This window comes from Polypterus senegalus, chromosome 12, assembly GCF_016835505.1.
Source record: "Polypterus senegalus isolate Bchr_013 chromosome 12, ASM1683550v1, whole genome shotgun sequence".
Lineage (NCBI taxonomy): Eukaryota > Metazoa > Chordata > Cladistia > Polypteriformes > Polypteridae > Polypterus > Polypterus senegalus.
This window is the reverse complement of record NC_053165.1, coordinates 3,413,398-3,433,808: the sequence shown is the minus strand read 5'-3', so window position 1 is coordinate 3,433,808 and position 20,411 is coordinate 3,413,398. Positions and strand designations below refer to the sequence as shown.

The following is a 20,411-nucleotide window of genomic DNA, read 5'->3' as shown; positions in this document are numbered from 1 at the left end:
CTAACCACCTGGGCAAGTCGCGCGTGGCCACCTGCGCATGCGTGCACAACTCACCTGGCCCTACGTCTGGCGCGATTCCTCTTCCCGCTCGTGGATCATCAGGGCTCCCGCCTTTTCGTCCTCCGTCGACAGCCGGTCCTCCTCCTCCTCCTCCTCCTCCTCCTCCTCACACAGGCCGCTCCACCTGGTCACCTTTCGGAAACACCTGACCTCCTGTCCTCTCCCTCGAAATAAGGGGTGCGCGGCCCCTGGAAAGCCGTGGATGATTCTAGAGAGTTCGCTGGCAATCAACTGGCTGGAAGCGCTGAACGCCGCCCGGCATGACAGCAGCAGGTACCCAGTCGACGTGCGGATATTACGTTCTTTTATATTATTACAAATGTTTTTAGTATTAATGTGCCTAATTTGTGAGGTTCGTGATAATTACAGACACACGTGTGGTGTGACGTAACGCAGCAGTCAAGCGTGTGTATAAAGCGCATCAATGGAGGATATCGCTGATGAACTTGGGGTTCGCGTAGTTTTATCAGTGGAGAGTGAACGAGCCTAAGCATCTGATTTAAAATAAATTGTTTCAGTGTTCACAAACATGAAGCCAAGCAGTTTTGAGTTTCGGTGACTGGTGTTTGGATGGCTGGAAACACTTGAATGGTCAACTTCAGGCCCTGAGCACAATGAAGAGCAAGTAGAATTTCTGTATCCATCCATCCATTATCCAACCCGCTATATCTTAACACAGGGGCACGGGGCCCTGCTGGAGCCAGTCCTAAGCAACACAGGGCGCAAGGCAGGAAACAAATCCCGGGCAGGGCACCAGCCTACCGCAGGACACACACACCCAGACACCAAGCAGAATTTAGGATCGCCAATGCACCAAACCTGCATGTCTTTGGACTGTGGGAGGAAACCCACACAGACACGGGGAGAACATGCAAACTCCACACAGGGAGGACCCGGAAGCGAACCCAGACGGGTCTCCTTACTGGGAGGCAGCAGCACTACCACTGTGCCACCGTGCTGCCAATTTCTCTATTTAGTTGTTTAATTAGTTGGCCGACGGGACGGTCCTGATCTGGCCGTGTCCTCTCTGCCCCCTAGTCATTCTTGTGTTTTCTGTCCAGGGTCTTACAGTTTTATACTTCACGAGGTGTCGCAGAGGTGGTTCTTCAATTCAAAAGTGCCAGCCCTGTTTGTGGACTACGTGCCGTTTCAGCGGCCATTGTTTAACAACATTTTTATTACAAATACATGTATGTGGGATGCTGTAAGCGTATCAGTGGGCGACCAGACGTGTGGATTAAGTGACATGAAATGGAGAACGTTTCACAAACGTTTTGCTGTTGTTTTAGACTTGTATTGTATCTGACACTTTGTTATCAATGTCCTCCATTAAAGCACAAGATCACATCTTTTTTCCCCCGTTGTTACTACAAACTTCATGGGGTGAGTAACATATGAAAACTGTGTCAACTTGGGGTGGAGGATCCCTTTAAGTGGATCTCGGTGGCATTGACTATCGAGACTGAGGGTTAATGAAACGATACACACAGACAGACAAGTTGTATGGTGGACAGCAGGACTTTAAAGACCTTCAGATCTCAACTTGGTCTTGTTTTGGAGGCGTGAGGTGAGCTGTTGAGCTGAATTGCCTGTTCTTGTCACAGTTACTCTAATAAGGGAGGCAGAGACGGCAGGGGCAGCGTACAAAAAGTGCAGTTACTACATGCATAGTTCAGCAATTCCAAAAAGTGCACTTGAGTTTAAATACTTCAATAAATAAGTGAATAATAAAAGCACATGAAAAAAAATCCTTACAAATGAATTCTGCCAACACTCCTCAAAAAACTCTTTAAAAAGGGGGACCAGAGGGTGTGTTCAACTACAGAGGGATCACACTACTCAGACTCCCTGAAAAAGTCTATTCAGGGGTCCTGGAGAGGAGGGTCCGTCAGATAGTCAAACCTCGGATTCAGGAGGAACGGTGTGGTTTTCATCCTGGTCGCGGAACAGTGGACCAGCTCTTCACCCTTAGCAGAGTCCTGGAGGGTGCATGGGAGTTTGTCCAACCAGTCTACATGTGTTTTGTGGACTTGGAAAAGGCGTTTGACCGTGTCCCTGTGGGGAGTACTCTGGGAGTATGGGGTACCGGGCCCCCTGATAAGAGCTGTTCGGTCTCTGTACAACCGGTGTCACAGCTTGGTCCACATTGCTGGCAGTAAGTCGAGCCCGTTTCCAGTGAGAGTTGGACTCCGCCAGGGCTGCCCTTTGTCACCGATTCTGTTCATAACTTTTATGGACAGAATTTCTAGGCGCAGCCAGGGTGTTGAGGGGGTCCGGTTTGGTGGACACAGGATTGGGTCACTGCTTTTTGCAGATGATGATGTCCTGTTTGCTTCATCAGGCTGTGATCTTCAGCTCTCTCTGGATCGGTTCGCAGCTGAGTGTGAAGCGGCTGGGATGAGAATCAGCACCTCCAAATCCAAGACCATGGTCCTCAGCCGGAAAAGGGTGGAGTGCCCTCTCAGGGTTGGGGGAGAGATCCTGCCCCAAGTGGAGGAGTTCAAGTATCTTGGGGTCTTGTTCACGAGTGAGGGAAGAATGGAGCGTGAGATCGACAGGTGAATCGGTGCGGTGTCCACAGTGATGCAGGCTCTGCATCGGTCTGTCGTGGTGAAAAAGGAGCTGAGCCGTAAGGCAAAGCTCTCAATTTACCAGTCGATCTACGCTCCTACCCTCACCTATGATCATGAGCTATGGGTAGTGACCGAAAGAACGAGATCACGAATACAAGCGGCTGAAATGAGTTTCCTCCGCAGGGTGTCTGGGCTTTCCCTTAAAGATAGGGTGAGAAGCTCAGTCATCCAGGAGGAGCTCAGAGTAGAGCCGCTGCTCCTCCGCATCGAGAGGAGTCAGATGAGGTGGCTCGGGCATCTGATCAGGATGCCTCCTGGACGCCTCCCTGGTGAGGTGTTCCAGGTACGTCCAACCGGGAGAAGACCCTGGGGAAGACCCAGGACATGCTGGAGGGACTATGTCTCCCGGCTGGCCTGGGAATGCCTTGGGATTCTCCCGGAAGAGCTGGAAGAAGTGGCCGGGGAGAGGGAAGTTTGTGCCTCTCTGTTCAAGCTGCTGCCCCCGCGACCCGAACTCGGATGGGCGGAAGAGGATGGACTCCTCAAAAAAATGGTGTCAGGATAGGCTAGGCAGCACTCAGCAATCCCCAGAACAGGAGCTTCCTGTTGTGTGTGTGGAGTCAGCATGTTGTCTCCGTGTATCTCGCATGAGCCTCAGCTATGTTGGTCTCACCCCGACTCTCATGTGCTGTGTTGAAGCTGTGAATTAAGACTCGCCAGTGTGAAGCTGGCATGTTCTCCCCTTGTTCCTGTAGGTTAGGTGAGCTGGGTGGACGTGTGTGATGGAGCGTTGCAGTGCACTTGCATTTCATCTCTGCCTTGTTCTTGGAATCCATTATGAAAACATCTAATGACATTTCTGTAAACGGATGGGTGGGCTATACTGGGAGACCTGGTGAGGCCCATATGGTCTTCTCTTGCCCTTTTGTACAATTTTTTTATTCTAGAAATGATTATGAACTTAAGAATGTGGGTAGTCTTGCTGCCTTGTAGTTCCAGGGACTGGGGTTAAGGTTCAGTTGGCTCTTATTTGGCCCAGAGTGTGTCTTGTGACAGACTGCCATCCCTTATAGATTGTGCATCCACCATTAAGTCACAGGCTCATTAGTGTTTTTTTTATTTTTGGCACCTCAAGCTTGAGACTGATTGTGTTCAGTGGACTGACATCATTTTAAGGTTTATTTCCATGAATTGTGTCTGAAGCTCCTTGTATAAAATAAAGATGGATGGACTTTTTATTTTAAGGCAGCAGCCATCAACCACGTGAGCTGCTTGAGCCGCCACCATCCATCTACCCTACAATTCTAAGGCAAAGCAAAAACATTCTGGTAAACCCACGACAAGACAACAAATGAGAGGCATCGATGGAAGCAGGCTTACCCATGCCCACAGAGGGCACACACACACACACACACGCACAGAGCTCTGTCCCAGTCCCGCTGACACCTCACATTTCTCTCATGTCTGTAGGATTCACATGCTGCCCAAATGGCCTCACTGTACAAACTTGGCATTTTTTTTCTTTGTAAACGTGTTTGCTTGGCACTCATTAATGCGCACCCTTTGAAGTGCCAAAAAGATGTCGGTTCATTCTTTGGGCTGTCAGCCAAGGCTTTAGTCGAGTCTGTGTTTTCAGCCAGTTCATCACACCATGCAAATTTCCATTCTGAAGCATCAAATAAACTAATCATCCCTTTATGCAGCCTGTCATAAGTGACAAGAAGAGCAGAGGCGCGGCGGGGAGTCCCGTGCCACGCTGGGCCTTTTGTTCTGCCGACAGCTTCTTCCCTCCACACGAGGAGACGCTCCAAAAGGGGGAAGAAACAACATTAGGGGATGGCTGAATAAAACTGGTGCCACTCCAAAACCAACATGCCGTGCTCTGCTTGCAATACTCTTTCTTTTGAATTCAGAAACCACTGGCTCTGTCCTTTTTCGTGCCAGCCAGTATGCCAAGATCTCTGTACTTGCAGGTGAATATATTGTTAGATGTCACAGCCGGAAGGGTAGAAACACTTGGGCGAATGCGGGGCACCAAGTGGGTGCGCCCACCCTCAGAGTTCATGAAGCAGTTCCTGTGTTTGGAAAGGCTGCCCAGGTTTGGTCTGTTATGGTCAGTGCTGTGTGATGTGGGTCATGTGAAAAACGTCTGTGGAAAACAGGAAACAAATTGTCACGTAATGAAGGAAAGATTTCAGATTTTGATTTAAAAAAAAAAAAAATCGCAGTCCTTTCTGAACGCATGTTTTCACTTTGTCATTATGGGCTATTGAGTGGAGACTGAGGGGCAAAAATCTCGGATATAGCCATTTAAATTTAAATCTACAACACAATAAAGTGTGCAGAAAGTGAAGGAGTATGAATACTTTCTGAATACTCTGTATGTGTATTGAATACAGCAGCACATATGGAAACTGAAATGTTCTGATTCCATGATGTGCCACATGTGAATGAAAAAGTGGGGACTGAGTTGCAGTGTGAATGTAAAAACAAGCCTGTGAACAAAACTGAAACATTGGGCAAAAATCAGAGTTGAGTTTACAATGCTAAGGGACGAAAAACCGTAACCGTATTGTTCTGATGGGGTTTGGAATGCCAAGGAATTCTGAATTTGAAGTCTATTTTGGTGGATCTGTCAAAAGGTCAACTTTATTTTCATTTTTGCTGTGACGTCATTTTGAGACACGTTGTTTCCCTTGTTGACTATTCTCAGAATTCTTAGTGAGGTACTCGTTTGTGACGCTGTCCTTTTCCTATCACTTTCATAAAAGAAACTTACTTTTTATTACTTCCAGTGGATGAATCCTTGCCTTGAATGTTGACTCAGATTTTTCTTGATCATGCTCTAGTTTGTGTAAAAGATCGGTATTTGATTTTTGGTATTTATCTTAGGCTGTCCCAACCTCCACATCTTCCAGTCATGATCATTTATTTTACTTTACCGTATATAAATGAACCATTCCCTAACAAAATCTTTGTTAAGTGAGTTTCAAGGACATGATCATAAATCCAGAAGCTTGCTCACCATGTGCTGCATGATGCCATCTCAAATAGTGCTCCAATGGGGACGTCGCATGCACTGCTATTTGATCTGATGACTCATAGAATGAAAATATATCAAAATGGCAGTGATCACGGCAGACAGATATTTACAAAATGGTGCCATGATTATGTCACCAAAATAACTTGAAAATTTCACAACTTTAAAGCCAAAAACTTATACGTTCTGTATATTTTTTATGGAAAACCAAATGTAAGCAAGTTACAAATGAATTAAAAAGGGTTTGGCTGGCATGGCTGTTGCAGAGCAGAGTTGGAAATTGGCATGCCACAAGGGCACGAATTGAAACAAATGGACCAGGGGATCATTAGTCTTAAAACAAGTGTCAGTCAAAGAAGCCAAACATATCAAAAATCAAAGTCAAAAATTCCACACAATGTTCTGGTCCAAAGCTGAAGTAAATCGCTAACTACACACAACAATCCAAAAGTTTGGGATGCTACTGATGGAGCACCTCCATCTTAAATATCATCAGGTTAATGACCTCAGGCTGTCACAAATACCAAATCTACATTGATTCATTTCATTCTTGGCCATTGTACTACTCCCTAGGCACACTCACTGCATGACCAGCACATATTTGACTGTTTCCATTCAGGAGAAGAAGCTGAGCAGCTGATGAAGTCAACCAAAAATGTCTGAGTTGTGTGCCAAGTGACAGAGCCCAGACACGTCTATGTGCAGCGTGTTGAAACACATCTTCTTCTTCTTCTTCTTCTTCTTCTTTTTGACTCTCCATACTTAATTTCGAAGCCAGGCAAACCAACATCTACTGCCTAGGTTGCCTCTGCAGTGGGTGAAGTGTGAATCAGTTTCCCATAGACCCCCATTACAAACATTGGGTCAGCTAGAGGAGACCAGGAACAGTGCAAGTGGAATTGTTGGGGTCACCTTCATGGTGCTGCGTCTTACAACAGCCTGTATGGGGTCCTTTCCTCTTCCACCTTAGATATTTCCTCCTAACATTTTCTTTCTCTTCATTGGAGTTCAATATGGTGTGTAGAATATAGCAACCTAAGAACAATGCAAAGTCAGCCTTTATGAGAAGAGACACCTAGAACTGGGGCAGAGGAAGTGGTTATTATGGAGAGGAGCCAGAAATGACATGGTCGGTCGGTCGGTCGGTCGGTCTATCTAAGGACTAATTGTACAAGTAGATGAGTTGGTCAGACTAGTAAGCCTTGCCAGGGTCAAAGTGAAAGTGAGATCCTGCTGCCGCCTCAACCCTACCCAGCCACTTTATGTACTGGGGGGCATGGGTTGGGGGGAGCATTTATTTTAATGACATTATACACTGGGATGCCCACCCACCAACTGTCAGAGTGGGGGGTTACATTTGTGTATAGGTGTGTCCTGTTTGGTGATTGTTAAATGTTAGGCTGCTTTAAGTTGGCCTGCTTTCACAAGAAGGATGCACTCCTGAGGCCTGTGTAGTGTTCAAGGTCTGGATGTCTGTGGGAGACCACCAGATTTGTATATTAAAGGGGTGGCAAAGTCAGACTGGTCATTTTAAGGCACTTTAAAGCACCCTGTTACAAATAGGTCTGAAAGTGCTCTTCTTTGTCTGGTCTATCAGGGTTTAATGAATTAATTTCAATAAATATTTTATGTATCTATTATTTGGTTTCACTGTGTGTAATCTTGTTCTCTTATGGTTCTTGTGTTTTGTGGGAGGACCCCCAAAAAAGGCGGGGCCCCCAATCAATCACTGTTAAGGGACCACCCCGAGACTTATAAAGGCATGCTGGGAAAGTGAGTTCCTTGTGATTCATTTAAGTGCACTTTAATGGAACTGAGAGCTGCCTTGGTAAGTTTTGCCTTCTTGTTAATTTTGAATTGCACTGCCCTTGGATTGCTGTATTGGAACTTGGATACTGTGGATGGCGACTTAGGAAAATCTTTTTGCTTTTTTTGGAATATTTTGCTAATTTTTTCTACATTCTTTGTTAATAAGTGACACTTTTATAAAGATTCCTTTGGCAGGCCTTTTTTTTTTTGCACAAGCCAGAGTTTGTTGTTTATCCTCTCCCTTGTGGGTAATTTTAAATATTTTTGCACTTTTGAGACCAAAGCCCCTTGTTTGATCCTGTTCTATTCTTTGGCTGCATCTTTTCTTCTGGATACTTAGTAAAAACTATTGTGCTGCCAAATGTCACCCAGGTCCCTGCTTCTCTCTTTGCCACCTATCAGCCCAAAGGTCTTGTGGCCTCTTTCCATGGCCTCTCTGTGTTTCTCCAGCTGAATTGTGGGTCAGGCTGTGGGTTTGCACATTTCCTTAGGGTCCACGTGGGTTTTTCTCTGTCCGTTCATCTCACATTGCTGTGTGGTGACTTGGACCCACACGAATGAGCGTACTCTGTGATGATGCGATGCCACCTACAGGACTACCACCTGACTTGAAGACTCTTTGGCCATAAAATTGGATTACGCAGGTTCAGTAAACAGATGGACATATATGCCCAGTCATGAGCCATATTGGTGAGTAAATCCTTACCAACTGAGCACCTGGCATTGCCATATGCCATAAAGACAAGAGCCCAGTCCTGTTTTCCTCTGCTTCAGGCAATGCCTTCTGTCCCTACCTAACATAGCGCCTTGTGTTTTGACATGATCTGACCTATGGGTGCAATGGTATCCTGCTCACCTCCATGTGGGTGCCAATGCGCCAAGTAGCTCTGCTTCCCATTAGCCAGGCATTTCCAGAGCACAGTCGGGCTCAGCCGTTAGCTATTTAGAGAGATGATGGTGTGTTTCTCTCTTTTACGCCTTTCCGTTTTATTGTTGATGAATGGCTAAAACAGATGTTTCGTTATCTTTGAAGACAGCAGCAGACAAGTGTGATAAATTGGCCAATTACTGGCTGAAATAATCAGCAATGTGGAAAAATATGAAAGGCCGGAGCAAGCTGTTTTCAACTGATGGGGGGGTGGAGGTGGTGACCGGGGATTACCTGTCGTCACCATATGTGACATACAGTGAGCATTCACCTGGTCACTTGAATGTCTGCCAGGTTCTGCTGAGACAAGGGGGATAAAGCCAATGGTGGGCCTGCACAGGCCATTGGTTCAGATCACTTGATCCTTATGTAGCGTTATGGGGGCTCACATAAATCTACAAGTATAAAGTTAACCAACATGAACGCACATCTAGTAAAACTGAATCAACCTAATGTGTCAAACATTGCATCCCAGTTTGGTCTGCTTGGCCCCCTTCTTTTCATTTGTCTGTGGACTCCCAAATGAATGACTTGCTAGGCGGACACGTTGAACTCCAGCATGGAAAACCCACATTTGTGCACTTGGCAGACGTACAGCATCTTCAAAGCACCAGTGGATGAGATCAGCCATTCACAGTGTGTGATGCTCCCTGGGGTGCCCAAGCCCAACTGCGCTGTAGCTGAAGAGCTGGCGCGGCCAGAGCCCCAAAAGGAGGATGGTGTTTATGTGAAGAAAATGTCCAACAAAGATACCTCATCACGCCAACCTTCTGTACAGTAACCCAGTGTGGAGATTCATGTTCTCCTCGTGTTCCACAGTTTGTAGACACCTCCAAGCATGCCTGGTGTGAGCAAATGTGCTCTGTAATTCCTGCCATTCTGTCCAGTGTTTGGAATAAGTGGGTTAAGAAAACCAAGGTAGGGTTAGATGGTCGCTCACAACGTGATGCTCTTGCTTTGCACTTCCATGTGTTTTCAGACCTACTTGATCTAAATCAAGATATTCGGGAGCCACCACCTGTCCCAGTGGGATTGGGTGCAAGGCAGAGCTAACTTCCACAGAAATAAGCAGGCCAGTCAATGCCTCAGACTTGCTCTTGTCTTTTGTGATTACCCTTGACGTCTGTCTCTGACTGGCATGACAGCCATTTTGAGCTCTTCAAGAAGACTTCAAGAACCTTGTCTTCATCAGAGGACAACATTTCAAAAAACACTCAACATGTTTATAGGTGTTAGGGTCCTTAATGTCTCGTGTACAGAGTCCAGCCAAACTCTGACTTGCGCAACACGCTCCTACTCGTGGAGCTTTCTTTTGTTAGTGAGTAGGGTTACCTGACCTCCTCACTTGTGTCTTCATTACCTGAAGTAACTAGTGTACCTTGAAATGATGGTGCCCCTGATCACATCGCCCTCTGGTGTCTAAAGTCTTGTCACTGATGGCATCCCCAATTATACAGCACCCCAATGTGTCTGAACTCTGCTACTGATGGTTCCCTTTTGTCACTCATGGTATCTGCAAGTACACTGCCCTCTAGTGTCCAAACTTTTCTACTGATGGCATCTTGAACTTTGTCACTGATGACATCACCATCTTTTGTGTGAACTGCATTATCCTTGACTGCATCGCCCCCTAGTAAGCTGACCAGATTTTCATGGTTACAAAACGGGACACAAATCATTAATCCAGTGTGTGCGCTAGACGCAGATTACATTGAAGAGCATTCCTCTGTGGAGGTTTATAGCAGGGTTTACAATAGGACATTTTCTTACATTCCGGGATGCTATAAATAAAATGGGACACGATACATAAAAATAGGACTGTCCTGGGAAATACAGGACAATTCTAGAAAATATGGGACACTTGGTCAGCTTACCTTCTAGTGTCTAAACTCTTGTTACTGATGATATCCCTGACTACATAGTCCTATAGTGTCTGAAATCTGTCACCGATTATACCCCTGATTATAGTGCCCCCTAGTGTCTGATCTCTCTTACTGTTGGATTTCCCATCTGCATCACCCTCTACTGTATAAACTTTGTTACTGCCATCAGTATCCCTGACTGTGTCGACTATTGTGTCATTCTAGGGTCTGCACTCTGTCCCAATTACAGCGCCCTTTAATGTCTGAAATGTATTTTAGGTTTACATTGAGGGTGTTAAATTCCTGGATGGCCTCAGTGGCTGCAGGTTTTGATTTCATTCACTTTCTTAATTAATACCCAGTCACTGGTGCTAATGGAGGAGACATCTTTTGCCTTCATTTTCATTGACTTGTGTTTTAAGATTCAGACGTCCTTAGCCCCTGTGCACTCCTGTTGGTTTCTGGGAATTGAAGTCCTCTTGGAACTACATTGGCATAAATGACTTGACCTCATACAGATGGAATGTGCCACTTGATTGGACAAGGGTATTACCTTCACTGGCCCAGCTTAACACCTTTGTGCCCTGCTGATTGGCTAATGAAAAGTACATTACTTTGAATCAGGAGAGGCAGAAAAGACCCCCTTAGGCTCTCTTGGCAGATGTCCCACGGCACCAACAGATAACTGACAATCAGTAATTTATACATTCTTCAAAAAACAACCTCCTTGACAAACACATTAAACATAAAATGTATTTAAACTAATCAGGGATATAAGTATTCACTTTCCAGTACGTTTATATTTCTAATTTTTTGCTGGTAAAAACCTTAGTGGATGAAATGCCTCTGGTCAAAGGGTAGCCAACCTTCAGAGAGCTACAATTAACAATGGCATGAGAATTTGCCACCTTGGACATAGACACGGGCTTATTTATCCATCGCGGCGCTAATGGCATTGGCATGACTTCTGTTAACAGCCCTGCATCTGGACTAAGGCTGAGCTCACGTTCTATCGGACAGCTGGTAAATCTGAGTCTCCAACTTCAGATTACCACATGAATGGCATACAAACTCAGAGCTACGAGTCGGACAATTTGAAGAAAACAAAGCTACCTGAGTTCTCCGAGTTGTGCCATAACGCTGATCTTTCACATCTGACAATTACATAAAATAAAAGGTGTACCCTGTGTCCAGCATGCACACTTAAGAGAGTGCCATCAGAGCCAAGCGAAGGTAAAGGACCCAGCTCAGTTTGTTCACGTGGTCTCTCTGTGCAGCACATGACAAATGTGCGGGGGGAAGTCTGACATCACTTCCGGGACGAATCCAGAACTCCTGTCCCTTCTGCCCAGCCGGCTCTATCGATGGAGTCCAACCCAGAAGTCGCTCTTCATTCAGGGACTTGCATCTGGAGGAGACGGATCTCATCCCAGAAGAGCACCTTATCAATGACAATATGCTGGATGGTGGAGCCATGCTTTCTGTTTTCTGTTCAATTTATTACAAACAACTTTTTTTGGAGTACTCAGAGGTCCCCACCTCTTATCCTGTTCTACATTTCACCTTTCATACCTGGTCAGCCAGAAATTCTGGAATAAACTTTAATGGTTGTATTTTTTGAAGACCAAGTAACACATCCAACAATGACCACACATTTCTCTGACAAGACGGACTGTTATTCACGTGAACTCACTGAAGTGAGGAGCTGAAAAGTGACAAGTTGGAGCTTTGATGGCACTTGAATGCAGCATATGACCTCCCGACACATAAAAATACAATTCCAACAAAATTCAGCTTATAATGACACATTTTGATGCCCCATTGTCACCAACATAGAAAGGCAAAGATAAATGTTGTCACACGTGTGTGCATTAGGGGCAGCTGCGAGGGTCAAACAAGAACCTAAGAGACCACCAAAGTGTTTCACTTTCACCTGAGGGACAAGTCCCGAGGTGGACCCTGATGTCACTTCTAGTTTTACTGAAATAGCTGAACTCTCCCAAACTTGGCCTTATTTAATGAATGATGGCACTGGAAGTGGGAGTTCAATTGGGACCACTCATCTGACAAGCACTGAGCTGCAAGGACAAAGGTAATCTGGAAACACTGTAGGAGACATCATGTATATCTGGCCAAAGACACGAGATATTGTGTGACATTGTGTTTGAATGCCTTTCATTATTCAGCTTTTCTGTGTATTAAATGGGGTAGCAGGTTGGTCCCTGGCTCCCTACGAACTCTCTCTGTCTGTCCCTCTTTATCATTACATCACATAGAAAAATGTCTAAGTCAGCATCATGGAATCTGAACACACCACCTGGTCACCTCACGCAGGTGCTTCTAAATTAGGTCAGTGCTTCTTGACAATTTTTACCAAATATGTTTTATGCTGTGCTTTGCAGATTCCTCTTTCAGTTTAATAAAAAGCATTGCGTGGAAACTCAAGAGACCCTGCAGACATGCAGGTGCACAAGCCAGCCGCTCCCAGTCCTGGGTGATTAATTGCTAGAAAAACATGACTTATCTGGGGCCTTGGCTGACAATAATACAAGATATTGTGCTGTGGCTTGTTTGGTTAACATTCATCAATAATCTGAACCATGCATGTCAGTGCAGTCCAAAGACACACATATTTGACACAGATGACCATTTTGTTTTTAGAAAGGAGCGAAATCTTCACGTGTTGACCATTTGGAAAGCATTAAGGGCTTCTTGTATGAAATGAAGAAAGGTCTAATGGCGCCTTGAGTAATCATCATAATTGGAACGAAGAATTTCAAAGCTGTATAATTTTGTTATTGATCTGGTTTTTAAAGGGCTTTGCATTATAATCATCATCATCATCATTGCCGATCCTTTTTTTAAAATACCCATTTCTTCAACACAGGTTAGCGTAGAATTGCAGTGAATGGCTGAAGGTAAGCATTGACCCTGGATGGGAGGCCACATCATTCAAAAGCCATCAGAGGCACAGGCTCACATCACACGTACCCTCCGAGTCACCAGAAACTGAACTCAGCGGCTCCTGTGTCGTCAGCTCACCATTCCCCCCATTGGGGTCAGCTTGAGCACTGTAATGCACTACACAAAGATACTCTTATTTTAGATTTTGTCCCCAGGGGTAAATTTGGCTTTTTACAGAAGCTCTCTTTAAATAAACACACACACGTTGGTGTGAACAAAGAAGACAATTCAAAAAAGATAGAAAAGTTCTGACTTGACAGTCCCAGTCCGGGTGAGGCACTGTACAGGCGTATTGTCGTTGGCGAGTCATAGAACGATGTGCAGCATTGTTCATAATGGCACTCAGAAACACTGTGTGTGAGACTAGGCTGATGTCTAAGGATGTGTGTGCTGACGAAAGTCGTGGTCTGTTCTGGGAGGTTATCCCTTGAATTGGACGGACCTCCTTTGCATCCCCTTCTGTTGGCTGTATTTGTCATGTTTCAGCCGTGGCTTGTATTGTCCTTTTGTTTTATTCTCATTTTTTTGTTATTTTTGATGTATTACTTTCCATGTTTCTATGTATTTTTGGTAATACTTGTTTCCTATTGAGACATTTAACTTTATGCAATACTAACTGTGTAAGCCTGTACTGTAAAAATCCCGGGGTCCTAGAAACTATTGAAATCGTCAGAAAAAAAATTGAAATATAGAGATGTCAGGTAATTGAAAGGAACTGCTCTGGGCGTCTCTCTCCTAGGAGGATTTGTTTTGCTGATGTACTCACATCGCTTGTGCATTAGCGGCGGGAGAAAAAGTAAAAGGGATACTGTTTTGCCAGTGTTAGCAGCTAAGCGACTTTGTCTGTCTTCAGAGGTTTTGTTTTGCTGACGTGCTGGTCCCGCTTGTGTTCTTAGCGGCTAAGCGAGTTTTCTGTGTCCTTGGAGGCGGAGCCCTGACACCGACTCCACCTCTCACACACACACACACACTTTCACTCCTAGACATTTATTATACAGTATGTGCCCTGTATTCTTTGGGTGGATCCCAAGGAGGCGTGGCCGCTTTGACATCACACTTGAAGGCCCGCCTTTCACCTTTACATTTGCGATATAAGATGGCTTCCCTCAGGTCGTCTTTGTGTGTTGTTTAGAGTTTGTAAGTATTGACTTTTCCTTTGATATTCTGGTTTTCACCACTTTGCTGTTGTCTTTGCATTGTGGATTTGGTTTGCTGTGGATTCACTTTTTTTTTTTTTTGGTGGATCTTTTTGCCTTTTTCTCTGTTTGCTTATGAACTGCCAGTGTGGCTGTTAAAGTCAGAAAGGGAAAGGACCAGGAAAAGGGTAAAGAAAGTGTGTGGTTAGGAAAACAGGTATGTGTCAGTAATCAGAAAGACAGATTCAAGTGAAGTATTTACAATAAACAGAAGACAAATGATACTTCACATAAACAAGGCAGGCACTGTAGTGGAAATACTGCGCTGCATGTCTCAGAATAAGTATTGAGGTGTCAAACTGCTCGTCCCCATTTAATTATAGTCCCAAAATGAAACAAATAGGACCACTATACTCGCCTCTGTCACAGGCAGCTGCAAAACAAAAGAAGTCCGTCTGCTCTGGTGCAGTTTTTTAAGGAACTCAGAACTCCATCCTTTAGCCCATCTGAGTCAAAACTGACTGTGTCTTTAAAGCCAGAAGACTGGAAGGGACAGAATTAGTTACTCTCACCCTGAGTCATCTCGTTGCTGCAGAGGGAAAAGAAGAGGAGAGGGTTAGCGTGAGCCCCTTGTCCGCACAGTGTGGTATTACCAGTTTTAGACGAGCCTGGAGGGTGATCCACAGAGACACACACACGACAGCACAAAATGGGGACATAAGCATACGCCGTAGCTGGGGTCCTTGGGTGTCTCAGGTAAATGAAATAATAATTATTATTGTAGTATGACAAGCAATAAACCCCTCTCAAATAAACACCAGAATGACTAAAAAGAAAGAAAACGTCTGACTTGGCCGTCCCAGTCCCAGTGAGGCGCTATACAGGCGTATTGCTGTTGGTATAAAGGAGCCCCAGTTGTGTTTTGCTGAGTGATTCATTGGCTCAAAGTCCTCGGTGTTGGTGTGTCACGGAGGGGAGGTGCAGCGTTGCTCATAATGGCCGTCAGCGATGTCTTCATGTGCTCTGCCACTACGACTTCCACTGGTTTCCAGAGTGTGTCCCATAACTGATCCTGCCTTCTTAATCAGCTCATTGGTTTGGGGGGTCTCTTCTGCTGTGATGTGACTGGCCCAGTACACCACACCACAGACTGGCCATCACAGAGTTATAGAACATGTGAAGGATGTCACTCCCCACATTCTTTAAGAATAACAGTCCTTTAATTGCATTTTACTGGGCTGTGAGGTTCCTCATAGCCCCTTTGTTGGACTAAGAACCATTTCATGCCGGAAAGGGTTCTTCAATATCATGCTGGATTTTTGGGGTTTGAAAAGGTTCCTAATATGTGGACAAAGCATAAATATTTAGTGTATAATGCACTACGTACTACAGGATATTAACAAATGAAGACGTAGCCGGTGTTATTGTATGCAGCATGAGTCCTTTTAAAATCAGGATCCCATTGGGATTTCACAAAAATCTTATTACTGATAATTCTGAAACCTGTAAAGATTGAAATAAATAAAGGCTCTTTCTGGAACCTTAATCTGGATGGTTTCCCTAGGGCATCGTTTTAATGGACCACTTTGGCACCTTGATTTTTAAGAGTGGACTCTAAAGGAGTGCAGTGTTGCCTCTGCCCTATCTTCTCTAGTCCCTCTGTGTTATGAGACCAGTCCAGCTTGTCATTGATGTGGAGACCCTCCAAGTGTTGCTGATGCCGAGCTGCAGACAGTTCTCAAAGTTCTCTCCTCTGTCTCATCCCCCTTAGTGATGCACCCCATCAGTGCACAATCATCTGAGAACATCTGCAGGTGACGTGACCTGCTGTCATATTTATAAAGTCTGAGGTGTTACAGAGGGAAGAGAAAAGCACACAGGACTGTCCCTTGATGTGCTCCAGTGTTGCTCCCAAACACTTCAGTGACACACTCCTTGAACCTCACAGATTAGACGCATAAAATAAATGACCAAAGAGTGTGGTAGACGGTGAGACTTTAGGAACCTTCACATCTTGACTTGGTGTTATTTTGGAGAATATGATTGGCGAGCTTGGTGAGCTGAATGGTCTCTTATGTCAGAACCGCTCCAATGTTTTCATCTGGCTCTGGGAATTGATGTTACCTTGATGGAATCGCTCACACCAGGCAATGCTTCTTTCATGTCTCAGTGAAGGTTCCTCCTCTGGCTGGGGTTCAGAGTTGTGCTTTGTGTCATATTTGGTTCATTTTTGATTCTTTTTTATTTATGTGCGTATTTTTTATTTTTGGTTGTGTGCATGTACATCAGTTTCTTTGATTAATTGAATTTCTAGATGTGTTTTTAACCTTATTAATCTTTTTGTTGACTGTTTCTGGACTTCTGTATTTGAACTTTGTTTGCATTGGATTGCCTTCTTGTTTCTGGGTAATGCCTTTGCTGCTTGTTCTTTACAGAGCTTCATTGTCATTTTAGAGCATTTTGTGAACATTATCTTTATATTTTGTATTGGGTTTGACGTGATATCCCCCTCTAGTGGACATTTTTGAAGTGCTTTTGGAATCAGTTGGGATTTCTTAATTTGGGACCCTTATTCAGGACAGTTTCACTGCTAACTGTAGGTAGCACATGACAGTTTCTTCTCTTTGTTGTCAAAGTAGCCATGAAATAAGCAGGGTGATCAGAGAGTACAAAAAACAACAAGCTGCGTAGTGCAGTGCAGTCCATTATCCCCAAAACCTTTCACATCTTACACTACCACAGGACGAGGTGGGCATCGGGTTGTTTGTTTCGTTTCGTACTATTTATAAATAGCTAAATACTTTAAAGTATTGTAATTTTATTGTAGTTTTCATGCCTCCCACTCCTCACTTTTTAATAAAAACTAAGCCAGTTGGAATTTTCATGTTCTCCCGTGTCCAAGCAGACTGGATTAGCTCCCAAGAATTCCAAGATCCTTGCACACTTCATTCAAAACCGGCTTAATATAAAGTGCGTGGAGTTTCGTCCCGGCCAGGTCTCCTTCCGTATTTGTGCTCATGGTGGTCTTCAAGCCCAACCCGCGACGCGGAGATGCGCGTTTTAATACATTCAGTGCGTAAAACGTGTGTTTTTGTTTGAACGAGTGTTACTGACACATTTCAGTGCCTTCCAATTAAAACATTTCCCGCTTGTAGTTCTATTTCAAAAAGCCGAGAACGGGAATATTTAGATCGAAAACTTCGCTTTCATTGATTCAGCGTCACCCGCACCGTGTTCACCAAGAGTAAATGATTCAAAGGAATAAACCCGCTAATGCAGTTGTAGTGAACAAACGAGCCCGCCACGCCACGCCAGTAGGCTGGCAGGTTCGAGCGCCCTTCGCAGCTCCGCTTGTTGCGCCGCCCGCCGCGCGCTTCCCCTTTAAGGCCAAGAGAAAGCGCGATGATCCGAGTGTAGCTTCTCACCCGGGGTGGGAAATAAGGGCGGAGTCGTTAAGCTTTGATTGACAACCACTCAATACCGGTCGAGAGCCTGCTGCTAAGTGACACGCCTTCCGACGCAAATCGTATTCTAGTACTTGCAGTCTGACGAAGTCTCTAGCACAGGCGATCCAATCGGAGGACAGTATGGGCGGGCCCAAAACTCAGCGCCCAAGCCAACGTGGTTCGGAGCCAATCATCGTAAGTCAATGTGTGCGCGATCCTGAGGGACTTCATCGGGGGGAATGGATGATTGCGGTGATAATTGCGTTGCTGTGATTGAGGCTGTTGCGATGTTTGTCTGATAAGCTAAGCGCCATCGGAGACCCCCGGAGTTGGAACAGTGGCACGATATGGAGGCGGAGCCGCTTACATGAACCACGTTAGATGGAAAAGTCGGAAACTCGCACTTGGTAGCGGGTAGCCAAAGCCTCGGACCCCAGGCACTCTTTGAGACAAAAGCTAGAGGGCTAAGCAGTGGGGACTCCGCGAAACAAAGCCGCAGCAACTCTGCAGGAGTACACGGTTCGTAAAGTTGGATGTGCCACGGTGGGAGCCGACGGAACAGAGGAGTCGGCCTTTTAAGGACAAGTGCTGGCGACTTGACTTGAGATTTTTGGCGATCGGACAAGCCGCTTTGTAAACTGCCAGCACCTTCTCTTGTGCAATGGGAGCTCGTGCGAACACCTCGGGGGACTGGTCCGGCGGGCAGCGACACGATCCTTGGGACTAGGAGCGCTTTTTGCAAGTTGACGACAACTGTCCCCTGAAGTGTGAGGCGAGTCGAGGGTTCCGGACCAGCGCGATTCTGGATACAAAATGGCGGCGTCGACGGGACCAGCCGGACCGCCTCTTCGCTGGGTTCCGCGTCTCGTCTTGCTCGTGGAGCTCCTGTTCCAATCTGGACTCACCTGCGCGCCCAACTGCACTTGCAACGGACTAGCGGTGGATTGCAGCGGCCGAGGGTTGACTGACGTCCCGCGGAGTCTGCCCTCCTTTACTGTCTCCCTGTAAGTCCGACCCCAGGCCTCGGCGGCTCTTCGCGTGTGAATAATCGGAGTGTCTCGGCTCGGGAAGCTTTCGAGGGAAACGAGAAGTTGATTTTATATTTGTTGCCGAACCGGTACAACTTTCTGAGCAGAGCAGATGTTGGTAGTTCAGATCATGGGCTTTATTGTTGGTTCTGTTATTAGAAGCGAGTTCTCTTCTTTGTAGATTTTTTTGAGATTGTTTCAGGTTTAAAGTAGTTTACGAAAAATAAGCGATTTTTTAAAAGATATCAGTGTTTGGTCATTTTCTTACATAAGAATGTTTGATTGGTGTGCTCTCTCACCTGGATGACTTCAGGGACCTTAACAGAAGTTTATGTCGAGCCTCTGTATCTCGTCATTTTCTGCTAGCCCGTTATTTTGGAGATCTAATCCACTGAAACTCCTTAAGAGCGGAGATCTGAATGGTGTGGATTCATTGTGGCACAAACGGCTCTTAACATAACATGTCCCTAGAGAGGTGCGGGAGGTGACAATGAATCCATGGGCTATAGATAGCTGTCAGATGGTCTCAGGGTCACTCTTGGTGACTGTCACCTGTGGGTGATGTCCTCTGAACTGCATCTGACAATTGGTCCGTCTTTCTGCAACATAACTGGTGGTTTTTATTGTGATGGCTGGAGGAGGTTTTATCCCGTGCCATATTAATCAATTCATTAAGACCGTTGAGGCTTTTTGTGCTTGTAAATGTCCTCACTTGAAGCTTAATGTTTAAGTTGTTACATGTAACAAACGTGTATTCTCGATTGTTTTTACTTTTTTAGTAAGAGAACAAAGTACTAAATATTGGTTCTTGGCGTTTTGTTGGCTTGTATGGTTTTCCATTGCTTGACTTCATTCGGAGTTCTTTGGCTATGAAGTTGTTTTTTGGGGCTTTAAAAAGATTTCTAATATAATTTGTTATCTCTTTGTGACTGACTGCTGTTTTTACATTTGGACATGTCAGAAGTTTTCTTCCATTTTAGTTATTCTGGCTTGTGTTTGAGAGGGTGGTTATTTGTTAAAATAATATAATACATATTTATTACCGAGCCTCAGTGGTAAAAGTGACATTTTCCCCAGTGTACAAATGTCTTTGTAGCAATCAAGTGGACAAAACTAGGATCATTAATGTATTGGAATCCTCTTAACAGGATTCAGATAGATTATGAAAACTTGAACTTGGCATTTATTGTTGTATGCTGCAGGGGTCTTTTTAAAATTAGGAACCCATTGGTATTTCACAAATCTGTTATCTATTTAAGAATCCATTTATAGAGCTAAATAAATAAAAGTTGTTTCAGGAAACTTCATGCGAGGGCTGTTTTGGGGACTATAAATGATTCCTCTATGGCATTGCTCTGAAGTACGGATGCAGAACGACCTGTCATCTGTTATAAAATCATCGTGCAGTGCAGGACATTACCAGTATAAAAAGAGGCACAGAATGACATTTATTCAAGAGCAGGTTTGTCAAATTCTATCCCAGTGGCTTCAGGCTTTTGTTCCTGTCTATTTCATAATTAGAAGCCAACTATTCCTGCTTACAGTGTGTATGCTTTAATTGCTTC

The 20,411-nt window shown here is 44.9% G+C and overlaps 1 protein-coding gene across 2 annotated transcripts in view; it reads left to right on the top strand.

Moving 5' to 3' along the window:
- The first annotated feature begins 247 nt into the window (after nt 1-247).
- The window catches only part of lrig1 (leucine-rich repeats and immunoglobulin-like domains 1), an 86,664-nt gene continuing 66,500 nt past the window's right edge, over nt 248-20,411 (top strand). The window contains exon 1 of one of the 2 annotated variants that reach the window (XM_039772188.1): nt 248-333. In XM_039772188.1, coding sequence (XP_039628122.1) covers nt 263-333 — 71 coding nt within the window. In that variant the 5' untranslated portion in view covers nt 248-262. Of the gene's footprint in view, nt 334-18,021; nt 18,823-20,411 lie in introns of those variants that run through there. The other variant, XM_039772187.1, reaches the window with a different exon arrangement.